General features: G+C 44.9%; 1 protein-coding gene across 2 annotated transcripts in view; it reads left to right on the top strand.

Moving 5' to 3' along the window:
• Positions 1 to 13839, top strand: part of CDH13 (cadherin 13) — a 1016268-nt gene that overhangs the window by 453088 nt on the left and 549341 nt on the right. For both annotated transcript variants that reach the window (XM_040254058.1, XM_040254059.1), the window contains one exon: positions 7655 to 7771. In XM_040254058.1, coding sequence (XP_040109992.1) covers positions 7655 to 7771 — 117 coding nt within the window. The remainder of the gene's footprint in view (positions 1 to 7654; positions 7772 to 13839) is intronic.

Raw genomic sequence — 13839 nt, 5'->3', positions numbered from 1 at the left:
CACCCCTGCTTCAGCCAGAGCTCTGCTTCCAGCTTCTGCAATACTTTGACCTGTTAAAATAGCTTCTCCTAGCACATAATTTTGCCCCAAATTTACCAGGAAGGAGAGAGAACAAAGCCAGCGGCTTGTGGCTTCTTTACAAAGTTGTTGCTATTTTCCCCTCTCATTTATAACCTAAATGCTGAGACAGGAACTGGGAGGGTAGAGGGAGGGGCGGGGACACATGTCTTCTCTGGGCGCCGTCTGCCCCTCGGGTGCTGGCCCATGAAGGCCCTCTGACAGGTAGCAGGACAGGTCCAAGCTGCTGTCTGGCCTGGGTGCAGTGTGAAGAAAGCAGGGCCATGTCTGTCAAATGGCATTGCTTTCTTGGCATGGCTCACGGAAGACTTTTCAGCCTTCAGCTGGGTGAGTGGGCGGGAGTGCGGTGCCCGCGGTTCAGTGCCAGTCCGTCCCCTTCACATTCGGAGGACCAGCCCAGGTAGTCTCTGCTCTGGACAGCTCGGCTTGATGGGGTCCTGGGTGGGTTCCCTGGGGACAAGCCTTGTGACTCCGATCTGTGTGGAGAAGCTTCACTGGGGAGGGGTGTCTGCATCCACACAGAGACGAGGACAGCAGGAGGGCAGTGGGAGGAGAGGAACCGAGGAGCGAGGACCGCAGTCACAGGGAGGCTCAGCCAGCCTGGGGCCGGCTGGCAGTCTAGGTGCTTGTGGGCGTGCTCCTGCGGAGGCCAGGGAGTGGGCTTTACATATGACTTACCAAAACGGCGTCCCTCCCTGCCACACGATCTTCACATCAGCTAGAAGTGGAAACGGAGTCCGTGAAAACACACCGTGATTCCCTTTTATGAAATGTCCTGAGAAGCAAACGTATACTGACAGAAAGTAGATTCACGGTTGCCAGCAGCTGGGGTGCAGAACAGAGGAGAGAGTGAGCACACAGGACGAGGCTGATGGAAGTGTTCTAAAATTAGTTTGTGATGATTGCACAACTCAGTAAACTTCCTGATAATTATTGCATTGCACTCTTATGATGGGTGACTGTAAAGGTATGTAAATTGTACTCAGATAATAGTAATATACTAAACATATTGTGGGGAGGAAGGAGGTAGAGGGGTTCCAGCCAGGCAGAGTTGAACCTGACTCTCCTTTCCCCAAATTAAAGCTCAGATTTGCATTTTAGGGGGAATTTCAGTAGCTGTGAAGACAGGGTTTGAAAAAGAAATTCAACAAACATTTCTTTACTTTATCCCTTAAAACCTGTTTCTCACATAGAAGCCAGCATGAAATATGTGTGTGTCTATTTTAATTTGTAAGTGGGCTCATGTCATTCTTCAGCTTAAATCCTTCCCACATAAACAAATAAAAACACCTTCCCATGACTCATGTTTCATGCAGAGTTGAAGCCTCATTCCTCTCAATTGTCTGCATAGCTGGCCATCTAGGATCCAGATTTCCTTTACCAGCTCCTTGGCCTGTCTGCTCTGCTCCCCCAGGCCATGGGGCTGCCTCCCTGCAGCTCACAAGTGCCAGGGTCTGTTCCTGCTGCGGGCAGTCCCTGTGCCCACATGGCATCTTCCTTCCTTCATCCTGCAAGGCCACCTTCTCAGTGGCCCCTGGCCCTCTGGAAGGTCAGCTCCGCCTCTGCACACGCAAGCCCTTCCTGCCTGTCTGTCCTCCTGGACCACGTTTACTGTCTGTCTCCTTCCTCCAGAATGAGAGTGCAGGAGGGCAAGGGACTTCTCTCTCTCCTGCGCTGCACTATCCCAGAGGCCAAGAATTACTCCTGCCAGGAAGCAAGGGGTCCATAGAGAGGTTTTGAGGAAATGAATGAATATAAACCTACTTGTCCTCCCCATGTTAATTCTTCAACCTTCCTGCCTTCCTTCTTCCCTTGGCCTCCACTCTCCCTCTGTCCCCCGGCCCCTCCCCTGTTCATCACATTTGTGGGGACTTCCCCTTTATTTCTAAGGTGCTCTTTGGGACTGTGTGATGTGATGCCCCCAGGTAGCATGAAACTTGCTTTTAATGCACTGCCAGTTTCTCCCGAGATCAAGAAGTAGGAGGGAAGCAAATGAGACTGACTGTAAACCCCAGTGCCCTATGATGGAGAGACAGGGGCCTGGGTCAGCCCACGGGAGACAAAGGATGTTTATGTCAGGGTGACAATCCCCTGTAATAGAAGGTAGCATGAGCGAGCCTCCCCGAGGACACAGCTCTGACCATTTGACTTACACAAGGTTGGATGAGGCTGCTGTAGGCCTCTGGCCGTTCCAGGCTCAAAGACCGGATGGTATGGGAGGCACACGACTAGTCCCTCACTTTCCTTTGCACGCCCCGTGTGTGTGTGTGTGTGACGCTGTCTGATGGATTCTGAATGTGTGTGAACACGTGCCCATGTGCGTGAGTGTTTGTGTTTGGGGAGAGAGAACTTTGATGTCAGTGTGCGTGTGCCTGGTGGTCTGGAAAGCTGGAAGTGGCTGCATGTCTGCAAGTGTCTCTTTAAGGTCTGGCACCAGGCCACTCTCAGCTGACTTACTCACACCTAAAGGGCACCGAGCGCCTCTCTCCATCTCCTCTCCTCCACAGTCCAGCATGAATAAGACCATCCTTCACACTGTGTTGTTCTTTAGAGAGTGCAGACCACCTCTGTGTGCCGTTTCTCCTTTCATTCTGATAACCAAGAACACGAGCCCATTATCCTGGTTTACAGGTGAGAAACCCCCCTTAACCCTCTGAGGCTGATTTTGCTCCTGATCCACTCACTTCCCTTCTCCCTTGGGCATGCGCCTCCCCCTGGGGTCACCTCCTTTCTGTGTCTTCATTCACCCAATGCTGTGGCTGCTTTCCTCTCAGTCCAGCACCTTTCCTGGTTTCCCCTTGTACTGGCTAACTTCTTCCCATTTCTTTCCTTTCCATCCATACCAAAATCCTTGCTTCCTCTGACACTGGACCCTGTTTAACACTGCTAAAAGTTGCTCTTCCTAAAGGCATCAGTTACATGCTCAATCTCAAATCCAACTAGCCTTTCTGTGGCCTTTGGTGGCCTTTTAGAGACCCTCTGGATGATTGAGTCCCTCCCTTTTCCCTCTCCACATGATCTGGAGAGTGTCAGCTTCTCCTTCACATCTAACCACTCTCATTGGTGAGCAACTGTGACATTTCTGGTCCTCATTCATCCTTCCCTCCTGAGTGCAACTACTGATGTTTATACAGCCTCTAGGAATCTATGTTGGGTACCCTCAAAGTCAACAAGTCACCAGTACCCAGCATCTGTGCCCAGAACTGCCTTTTTCCCCTTTATCCTCTATCTTGTGTTGGCTGATGTAAAAAAAAAAGAGGCACAACCTAAAATGGAGAGGTATGCTTTGTATGGTGGATATTCTTAGGACTTCAAGCCCAGAAGACAGCATCTCATGTAAAGGCTGAGAAAACTGTTCGGAGGGAAGCCAGGATGTAGAGGAGTTTTTGCAATAGCACCAGATAGCTAGAACAAAAGGTTGCTGTTAATAAAAGAAAACTAGACACCTCGAGTTAAGGAATTTAGTGCTTTTCTCTGTATGAGAATATGCACAGACGTGGGCTCACTGAGATCATCCCTTTGAAATGCACCTCAGCCACTGAGGGCCAATATCCTGTGTTTTCTCACCCTGAGTTTTCCTCATGCTGTGCCATCCAAGTGACTGCAATATGCTGGCTAGATCCTTTGTTTCCTGATATCGCAGGCAGTGTTTTACCCTTCACTCGGTAACGGCAGCACCAGAAGACAAGGAGTTATAACAGCCTCTTCTTTAGCTTAGTGTTCTCTTCTTTCCCACACCTCTGTCTCTTCTTCCAGAAACATCTCTTGAATTAGTCACATACTTTTAAACTTCACTGCTTCTATCTTGTCTTTCCTTGAGGTTATGGTCACATCATGGTGCATTCAAAGGCTTCACACAATGGATTGACAAATACAAACACACATCATGAGCCTAGATATGCCCATGGTATCTTGCTGAGTCGCTTCAGTCATGTCCAACTCTATGTGACCCCATAGATGGCAGTCCACCAGGCTCCCCCGTCCCTGGGATTCTCCAGGCAAGAATACTGGAGTGGGTTGCCATTTCCTTCTCCAATGCATGAAAGTGAAAAGTCAAAGTGAAGTTGCTCAGTCTTGTCCAACTCCTAGTGACCCCATGGACTGCAGCCCACCAGGCTCCTCCATCCATGGGATTTTCCAGGCAAGAGTACTGGAGTGGGGTGCCATTGCCTTCTCCGATGGTATCTTGATTGTCAGTCAAATCAGATGCTATGACTCCTCCGTGGTCCCAGTCACAGAGAATCTCTTGGCTTCAGAGTACACAGACAAACTCATTAGCACAGACCTGACCAAAGGTGAACATCTGTTGACAAACACATAGTTAATAGATATATGCATAAATCACAAACAAAGACAGATAGTTATATGCATAAATCACAAACAAAGACAGAGGTGAAACCACAGTCATGGACCAGTTTTGTTTTGTTGTTGTTGCAGTCCCTGACATTGTAAGGCAAATAAGTTAAGAGTTGGAAGAAAAGGGATGCTCTGTGTACCATGGTGGGCTCAGAGAGTCCAGTGCACATGGAGGCTTGTCTGTAATCAGTGGGTCACTCCCCCACCCCTCCCTTCCAGAAGCTGTTTCCTAACCTGAGACTCAGAGCCTTCTGCTTCTCTTCAAAGGCACTTTAGGCCCAGGGGTTCACACCGTTATTACTACCAAGCTTCAAGGATGTGAGAGTTGAGGAAATGGACTGGCAGTTATGGGCTTCAATAGCTGGTGGGCTGGGAGGACACCAGAGGTAGGAATGGGGACTTAGGAACCTGACCACTCTGGTCACCCAGCAGGACAAAAGTACCACCCATTCACAAACACAAATGAATTATTTATGGTAAACAAGGGAAGGTTGCTGACAGTGAGTATGCTTTTCATTACTTTAGATAACATTCTCACATATCGTCATAATGGAAACTTACTTTTGCTCTATTATAGAGCAGAATCACTAATCCTCTACATTTGCATAAGACTTTAAATCTTTTCCAACTGCTTTCCTAGGCTTTCTTTCATATGAACCTCAAGATTTTTTATTGTAAATAAGAGTCATATATTGCACATATTTTGCATTATTTTACATGTCTTCTGTTCTTTGCCTATTCCCTAATAAGCCAACAGAATCTTTATCGGTGTTATATACCAGTGTTTTATGAATCTAATCCAGTTTGTTGTTCATTGTCTTCTCAGTGTCCCATTCTCTGTTTCTTCCTCTGCTGTTTTCTGCATGATTGGGTTGGATTACTTATTTATTTAGTTAGTTAGATGGTGTGTCAGTTAGGTTTTTGTTGTTTTAACCCTTCTGAGTCTTTCTGCTGTCTTTTATGTACACACGCTCCAGTTTTCTGTCTTTTCTTGCATACTGAGTGTTTGATCATGTTAGAAATCAAGCAGTCTTTTATTTGGACTTATTCCCTGAGGTTTTGAATATCATTCTTCTATGTTCAGTATAGCTTATATAAATTAGAGGGCAACCAATACGGTATTCTAAATTTTCCTACTCATGTTACTTCCATATTCTGTCTGCTGGCTAGGTGAATTGGAGCAATTTCTATAACCTCTCGGAACTGGATATTCCTCATTGGTTAGGGAGGACTAAGAGTTACTTGAGAAGTTGATTACAAATATCAGCAAAGTCACATGTAAAGTGCTAGCACACGTTCCAACACATGTTTAATGGACTGTTGTTATGAAAGTAGTAGTTTGTGGTTGTGATTGTGGAAGCAATCAAATGATGATCACAGCGGTTAGAACATGTCTTCACAACTGCCTTATGGTGACCACCTAGGCATGTCTCCTGCCGATGGACCCAAATTTAACCCTATCCTGAAACTGAGCATTCAAGCGGTTTGCCACTTTTGCTCTTTATAAATGTCTCACTAAACATCTTCCTGCTTTCATTTTTAAATTTTTCCTCTTTTGAATTTAGCATTTGGATGTATTCCTAGGAGTGAAATCATAGAGTGCAGATAGAGTGTATAGAGTACAGCGTGAGGGGATATGTTCATTTGTAAGGTTCTTGATAAATACTGCATGATTACTTTCTATAAGAATAACATCAGTTTATACTCCAAACAAAATCAAGAGAAAGACTTTATAGAAGCTTGCATAGCCTTTGCTGGTCTTGTTTCCTATTTGACTTTTCTTTTTCTTTTTTTTTTAAATTTATTTATTTTTTATTTTACTTTGCAATTCTGTATTGATTTTGCCATACATTGACATGAATCCACCATGGGTGTACATGCATTCCCAAACCTGAACCCCCCTCCTACCCCCCCTCCCCACAACATCTCTCTGGGTCATCCCCGCGTACCAGCCCCAAGCGTGCCATATCCTGCATCGGACATAGACTGGCAATTCGATTCTTACATGATATTATACATGTTTCAATACCATTCTCCCAAGTCATCTCACCCTCTCCCTCTCCCACTGAGTCCAAAAGTCCGTTATTATACAGAGTTTCCTTTAAAACGATTATATGTGTGTGTGTGTGTATACTTATGTGTATATATATCACTGTCGTGAACATGCATTTTATGAAGCATGGGTCAGTGATGGTATTTAAATATCATTTGCCACATGATTTTCATAGGAACCTATTATCCGAAGTTTGAGGTGCTTACTTTTGGTACTAACTCAGATGCTTACTTTTAGTTATGGCCCTTTAACACCCGTCTAGCCTTTTCTTATCGCTCTTTCAATAAGAGGAAACTTTACACTCACCTAAGTTTCCAGCTCAAATTTTATAACATCATTGGTCTCAATGTTTATTTTTATGCTTTCCTATTTTTTATGATAAGTCATACTAGTAGTGTATTTAAAATAATGACACAGCTTCCTTTTTTTTGCAGCTGTTTATTTAATTTTTTTGTTTTGTTTTGTTTTTATTCCGTGGTAGTTTTATTTATTTATTTATTTATTTATTTATTTTATTTTATTTTACTTTACAATTCTGTATTGGTTTTGCCATACATTGACATGAATCCACCAAGGTGAGTTACAGATAGGCCAGAAATTCTCACAGTATTGTTCCAGTCATTGAAATTTGCGACACACTGTGTGGGACGTGAGTTCCAGGAGTAGACTCACTAATAAAAACAAATGGCCTTTGAAAGAACATCGACCAACATTCTCCATAATGCTGGACATAGTTGGATGTTGAGATTGTTCTTCATCCCTTTTCACTTGTGAATGTGAGGAGCACACAGTTGACCGTGAGGAGCGTCACTTTGTATCCAGCAAAAGTTGTGTGGGTTAGTGACCAAGCAAGTGACCTCCTCACTTGGCAGGTTAAGAAAGGGAACACACAGCACTGAAGTATACGGAAATCAAGACTGACGTTGTGAATAGAATGATTCTGAACATGGGGTTAAATAGCTTAATGATAGTCATTGTGAATCACAATGTCAGCTTTAGTATAATTCTAATGATGGACTTGCTAACTCTAATGAGGTTTGATAGAATAAAATTAACAATGTCCAAACAGCTGTATGCTTTCACAACAAAGGAGCCATATCTCAGAGCAGACTGATACATCTTCTCTGTGGGGGATTTTAGTCAATTGATTTGTTTTTTGTCTTTTAGGATATATTTAAATTTGCAAGAACTTCACCTGTCCCAAGACAAAAGAGGTCCATTGTGGTATCTCCCATTTTAATTCCAGAGAATCAGAGACAACCTTTCCCAAGAGATGTTGGCAAGGTAAGTCAGACAAAGACAAATGCCAGAGAGCACGTTTTTATTATGAGATGAGCATACAAGAGGCAAACTGACTCTGACTGGCTTAGCAACCAGCAGGAATTGGCCTCAGTTCCTCTATAATCAGAGGCCAAAGAGTTTTGCCAAGAAAAGAATGTCAAAAGGTCATGAAAAAGGGATTTTAAAAAAAAGTAACACGTTTGAATGTCATAATTTGAAGATCGGCATGGTAGATAAAGATGCGATAGTTGTGGCATGAGGGTATCACTGGTTAAGAAATAGACTCACTGCTTTCGTATACAATGTCCAGGCCATCAGCCAGGTAAGTCCCCTTAGTATAGCAGTATGATGATGTGTGTCATTTTATTTAGATCCTAGTTTTCGAATGTGTAGGTCCAGGAACACCCTTGGGGCAGCTCTCTAAAAACAAAATCACATCAAAGCAATTAAACCACACTAACCAGATCGAGCAAGCGCCATTGAATGAATCAGAGCAACTGCTTTTCCATGAAGAAATATTTACTGCTAAATAGGCAGAAATACTGATGTTGCCTGGTCAACACATCCTCTTCCCTCGGGAAAACCGACACGGAGAATCGAATTTTAACCAGTGCACATGTTCCAGGGACGTTGGAATTGGAACAGTGGTGGTTAGTCGAGTGGATGATCTGAGTGGCTGGTGCCGCTGGATTGTTTATCTATTTGTTGAATAGAAGTGGTATGGAGGTGGGAAAGAATGAGGCGCGTCTGAGGAGAAGATATGTCTGGTTGGCGGCAATGGAGTAAGCGAGGAGGAGACTCATACAAGCTGAAGTCAGAGAGGTTGGCCCGTCATATGGGCCTTGGAGATGATGGTCACAGGTAGGGTTTTCATTGTGCATGCAGCTGGAAACCACTGGAAACTCTCCCAGGTATGTGCGCATCTGTATGTTTGATCCCTCTGGCTGCCTTGTACGGAATGATCTGTGGGAGCAGGATGTAGGGAGGAGTGGACACAAAGAAACAGCCAAGAAGAAGGTTTTATAGTGGCCTACGCAAGAGGTTGGGGTGACTTGAATTATTAGAAATCTATTTCTATTGTAAACTAGAAGCATGAATAATTCAATATCCTGATAATAACCATGCTTATGATTTAAACTATCACTGTGCCAAAAATGTCTTTCTTTAAGCAAAATCTTGCTAGGTTTCCAGGATATGATGCAAAGGGAAGCAGAGCTGTTGCAAGTGGACAGTGATAGGGCTGGTGAGCACTGACCCTTTGGGCAACACAAGCCTCTGTGGTGGCCTTTGTGAGATTTCCCTGGAGCCAAGGGGCCAGAGTCCTCAAATCTGCAAGTTTTTTTACCCCCAGAAAGTTTGAGACACAAGTTTCATCCTTGTTCTGTAGTTTCTCTTCATGTACATTTAGTGTTTTCAACCCGTGCTATGGCGGGATGGGATAGAAGGCACGTCGAGTAAGCAGCCAGGTGCTGCTGGTGCTGCTGGTCCATAGCTCTTGAAGGCTAAACCAATCCTGCTTCAAGAGCTGTGGACCGCAACACAGCATCACTTGGCTGCTTGCTCGACATGATTTTTCTCCCATCCCGCCACAGCACCATGGAAACAGAAACTCTTGGGATGGAGCCAGGAACCTGTTTTATTCTTACCTTCCAAGTGACTCAGTTATGCACACTCAAGTTTATGGAGGTCCAATCTAAAACACTTTCTCCTCCTCTGCCTACCACTACACTGTAATACTTTCAGTAGTGGAATTTCAGTTAGTTTATTATAGCATTAAATAGTTTACAAGGGTGAATTTTCACATCTCAGTGGTCTGAAAACGTGGTTGTTCTGGCACAATTATTACTAACACCACCTATCCCCTTAAACCTGTCCAGCTTTAGACAATAAATTTTTTGTGGTCATCCTAAAGCTTCCTTCAACCCCATACATTCATCCTGAGTATATTTAGGGAGTTTTCACAAGACGCTTTCTTTGAGATCAATAAATATGCAGCTAAGGACATTCTTCTGCATGGTTTCTTACTTATTACAGCCTCAAAACACTATTTGTTTTTCTAGCCAAAGACATCTCTCCTCAGCCCCTATGTTTCTGCCCACGTGGGCTTTCAACCTGGATTCTCTACAAACAACAGCTTTTCCAAGTGCCGTAGTCTAGGAACATCGTAATGGTGTGAAATCCTCCCAAACCTCCAGATGGCTTTTACACAATAACTGCACTGCCTTGCAAAAATTATGTGTTTGTCCATGCTTCTTAGGCCTTTGAAAGGACATATTTTCCTCTCTGTGTATGCTTGTTTTTACTCATTCCTCTTATTCTTTTCTTTATATCTTGTATCATATCCTAATCAGTTCTACCAGCAGCTGACGAGCAAGGCTCTGTCGAGCTGTGGGAGGGTGTGGGAGTCCTCACAAATACTGGGCAGGCTGGGAGAAGGGAAAGGAGACAGGAGAGGTTAGGCTCTGGCCTCCACACATCACCACTCCCATCCACCCAAACTCTGCAAGTCAGGCAGCTCTAACTTTATAAATACTATATATCAGATTTTAGTGTAGAATGCCATTTGAAGAAGAGATTCTGTGGGCATAAAATATAAAGACAGTTGTCTAACTCTGGGTTCCCTCAGACAAGAATTCAAATGCAAGTCTTTTCTGTACCAGCAATACTGGTAAGGACCTCCCAGGTGGCTCAATGGTAAGGGAATCCACCTGCCAAGCAGGAAACATGGGTTTAATCTCTGGATTGGGAAGATCCCCTGGAGAAATAAATGGCGACCCACCCTGGTATTCTTGCCTGGGAAATCCCATGGACAGAGGAACCTGGCAGGCTACAGTCCTTGGGGTTGCAAAAGTTGGACACGGCTTAGTGACTAAACAGCAACAGCAGCAGCAATACAGATAAGGGAGTGAAGGAGTGCAGCAGGTAAGGGACGGCAGGCAATTGAGAGCAGCCAGTGGAGAAGCCTGTTTGCCTCTATGGTGGACTGGACTGCAGTCCCATGGAGAAAGGCTAGGAAACCATGTCAAGCACACTCTCAGGGTCATCCTGGCTGTGAGGGAGGGAGTTGGGTATTTACATACCAACCCTATCAGTCTGGTTGAGGGCTGCTCCCAGAGGTGTAAATCCCTCAGCACCTCTGCTGAGCCCTGTGCACTGTGCCAATGGGCTTCTGAAACCTGGAGGAGAGTCTTTAGGCATCATAGCAGCTGGAAGTCTGCTGGTGTGCCCTGAAAATGTGGGGTCCAAGGTGAAGTCCAAGGCACGAGGACTAGGCACTGATGAATTCTGCTCCATCACTGAACTTGCTGTAAACACTTCTGCTTTGCGGGCTAGGTTTTTTCTGTCTTTGTCTCATCCCCTGTTTCCAGCTCATTTCTCAACTAACTTTCTTATGCCCCATGCCTCTGAAGCCACTGCACTTGCCCCTCTCCACTAATAAGTACTTGCTACATACCAGCAGCAAAAACCTCTGAAATTCAACCCAATTCATATCAACAAGTATATATTCCACATCTGCTATTTACAAGGCATTGTGCACACGGCTGCTAATGTAATGGCAAAGGAAACAGATTCCTTGATCTCACAGGATTAGAGATGAGTAGAAAAAAGTCATCAAAATTCTTTGTCACGGTAGAGTGTAATCACTTTTCATCTATTGGGTTGAATTTTCATTAAAAAGGAAAAACAAAAATATGAGGGTCATCCTCCAAGGTGCCAAACGAGGCTCTGGGTATGCTGTCACATGTCCACGATTCAGTCAGTTCGGTCACTCAGCCATGTCCGACTCTGTGTGACCCCATGGACTGCAGCATGTCAGGCCTCCCTGTCCATCAGCAACTCCTGGAGCTTGCTCATTTGGCACCTTGAAGGATGACCTGTCCACAGTCACACACTTAATGGCAGAGGCAGGCTCTGTGCCAGCTCTTGGACATTTCACAGTCTATGCTCTTACCAGTGGGCTCACGGCTACTCAGTGCCATCATATCCTTGCTGAGAATTACTTTCTTTAAAATATCATTAAAACTAACCTTAATTCCTTGAAATGTACCAGAAAATGAGATGATTAGAGGGGCGGGTCAATGGATAGATAAATGACAAAGCAAAATAGGAAAATGTTAATGGTGGACTCTAGGCAGTGAGCACATTTGATCACTGTGAACGTCTTTCAACTTTCCTATGTGTTTGGAAATGTCATACTATAGTGTTGGGAAAGATTCAGCTCAGTTCAGTTGCTCAGTTGTGTCTGATTCTTTGCAACCTCATGAATTATAGCACACCAGGCCTCCCTGTCCATCACCAACTCCTGGAGTTCACTCAAACCCACATCCTTCGAGTTGGTGACGCCATCCAGCCATCTCATCCTCTGTTGTCCCCTTCTCCTCCTGCCCCCAATCCCTCCCAGCATCAGGGTCTTTCTAATGAGTCAACTCTTCGCATGAGGTGGCCAAAGTCCTGGAGTTTCAGCTTCAGCATCATTCCCTCCAAAGAAATCCCAGGACTGATCTCCTTTAGAATGGACTGGTTGGATCTCGTTGCAGTCCAGGGGACTCTCAAGAGTCTTCTCCAACACCACAGTTCAAATGTATCAATTCTTCGGCGCTCAGCTTTCTTCACAGTCCAAATCTCATATCCATACATGACTACCGGAAAAACCATAGCCTTGACTAGACGGACCTTTGTTGGCAAAGTAATGTCTCTGCTTTTGAATATGCTATCTAGGTTGGTCATAACTTTCCTTCCGAGGAGTAAGCGTCTTTTAATTTCATGGCTGCAGTCACCATCTGCAGTGATTTTGGAGCCCCAAAAAATAAAGTCTGACACTGTTTTCACAGTTTATTTCCCATGAAGTGATGGGACCAGATGCCATGATCTTCATTTTCTGAATGTTGAGCTTTAAGCCAACCTTTTCACTCTCCTCTTTCACTTTCCTCAAGAGGCTTATTAGTTTCTCTTCACTTTCTGCCATAAAGGTGGGGTCGGTCATCTGCATATCTGAGGTTATTGATATTTCTCCCAGCAATCTTGATTCCAGCTTGTGCTTCTTCCAGCCCAGTGTTTCTCATGATGTACTCTGCATATAAGTTAAATAAGCAGGGTGACAATATACAGCCTTGAGGTACTCCTTTTCCTATTTGGAACCAGTCTGTTGTTCCATGTCCAGTTCTAACTGTTGCTTCCTGACCTGCATATAGGTTTCTCAAGAGGCCGGTCAGGTGGTCTGGTATTCCCATCTCTTTCAGAGATACGTGGGGTATCTCTTCATGGCTGCTCCAGCAAAGCGCAGCCGCAGCTCCTTACTTTGGATGAGGGGTATCTCCTCACCGCCGCCCCTCCTAACTTTGAACATGGAGTGGCTCCTTTCAGCCCCCCTGCACCCGCACAGCCACTGCTCCTTGGATGTGGGGTTGCTCCTCTGGGAAGCATTAGTTAGTTAGTTAGTTAGTTCAGTCGCTCAGTCGTGTCCGACTCTTTGCGACCCCATGAATTGCAGCACACCAGGCCTACCTGTCCATCACCAACTCCCAGAGTTCACTCAGACTCACGTCCATCGAGTCCATGATGCCATCCAGCCATCTCATCCTGGGTCGTCCCCTTCTCCTCCTGCCCCCAATCCCTCCCAGCATCAAAGTCTTTTCCAATGAGTCAACTCTTCGCATGAGATGGCCAAAGTACTGGAGTTTCAGCTTTAGCATCATTCCTTCCAAAGAAATCCCAAGGCTGATCTCCTTCAGAATGGACTGGTTGGATCTCCTTGCAGTCCAAGGGACTCTCAAGAGTCTTCTCCAACACCACAGTTCAAAAGCATCAATTCTTTGGCACTCAGCCTTTTTCACAGTCCAACTCTCACAACCATACATGACCACAGGAAAAATACATAGCCTTGACTAGACGGACCTTAGTCGGCAAAGTAATGTCTCTGCTTTTGAATATGCTATCTAGGTTGGTCATAACTTTTCTTCCAAGGAGTAAGCGTCTTTTAATTTCATGGCTGCAATCACCATCTGCAGTTATTTTGGAGCCCCCCAGAATAAAGTCTGACACTGTTTCCACTGTTTCCCCATCTATTTCCC

Source organism: Oryx dammah, unplaced genomic scaffold, assembly GCF_014754425.2.
Source record: "Oryx dammah isolate SB20612 unplaced genomic scaffold, SCBI_Odam_1.1 HiC_scaffold_13, whole genome shotgun sequence".
NCBI lineage: Eukaryota > Metazoa > Chordata > Mammalia > Artiodactyla > Bovidae > Oryx > Oryx dammah.
The sequence above is the reverse complement of the archived record's forward strand: the minus strand, read 5'-3'. Positions and strand labels throughout refer to the sequence as shown.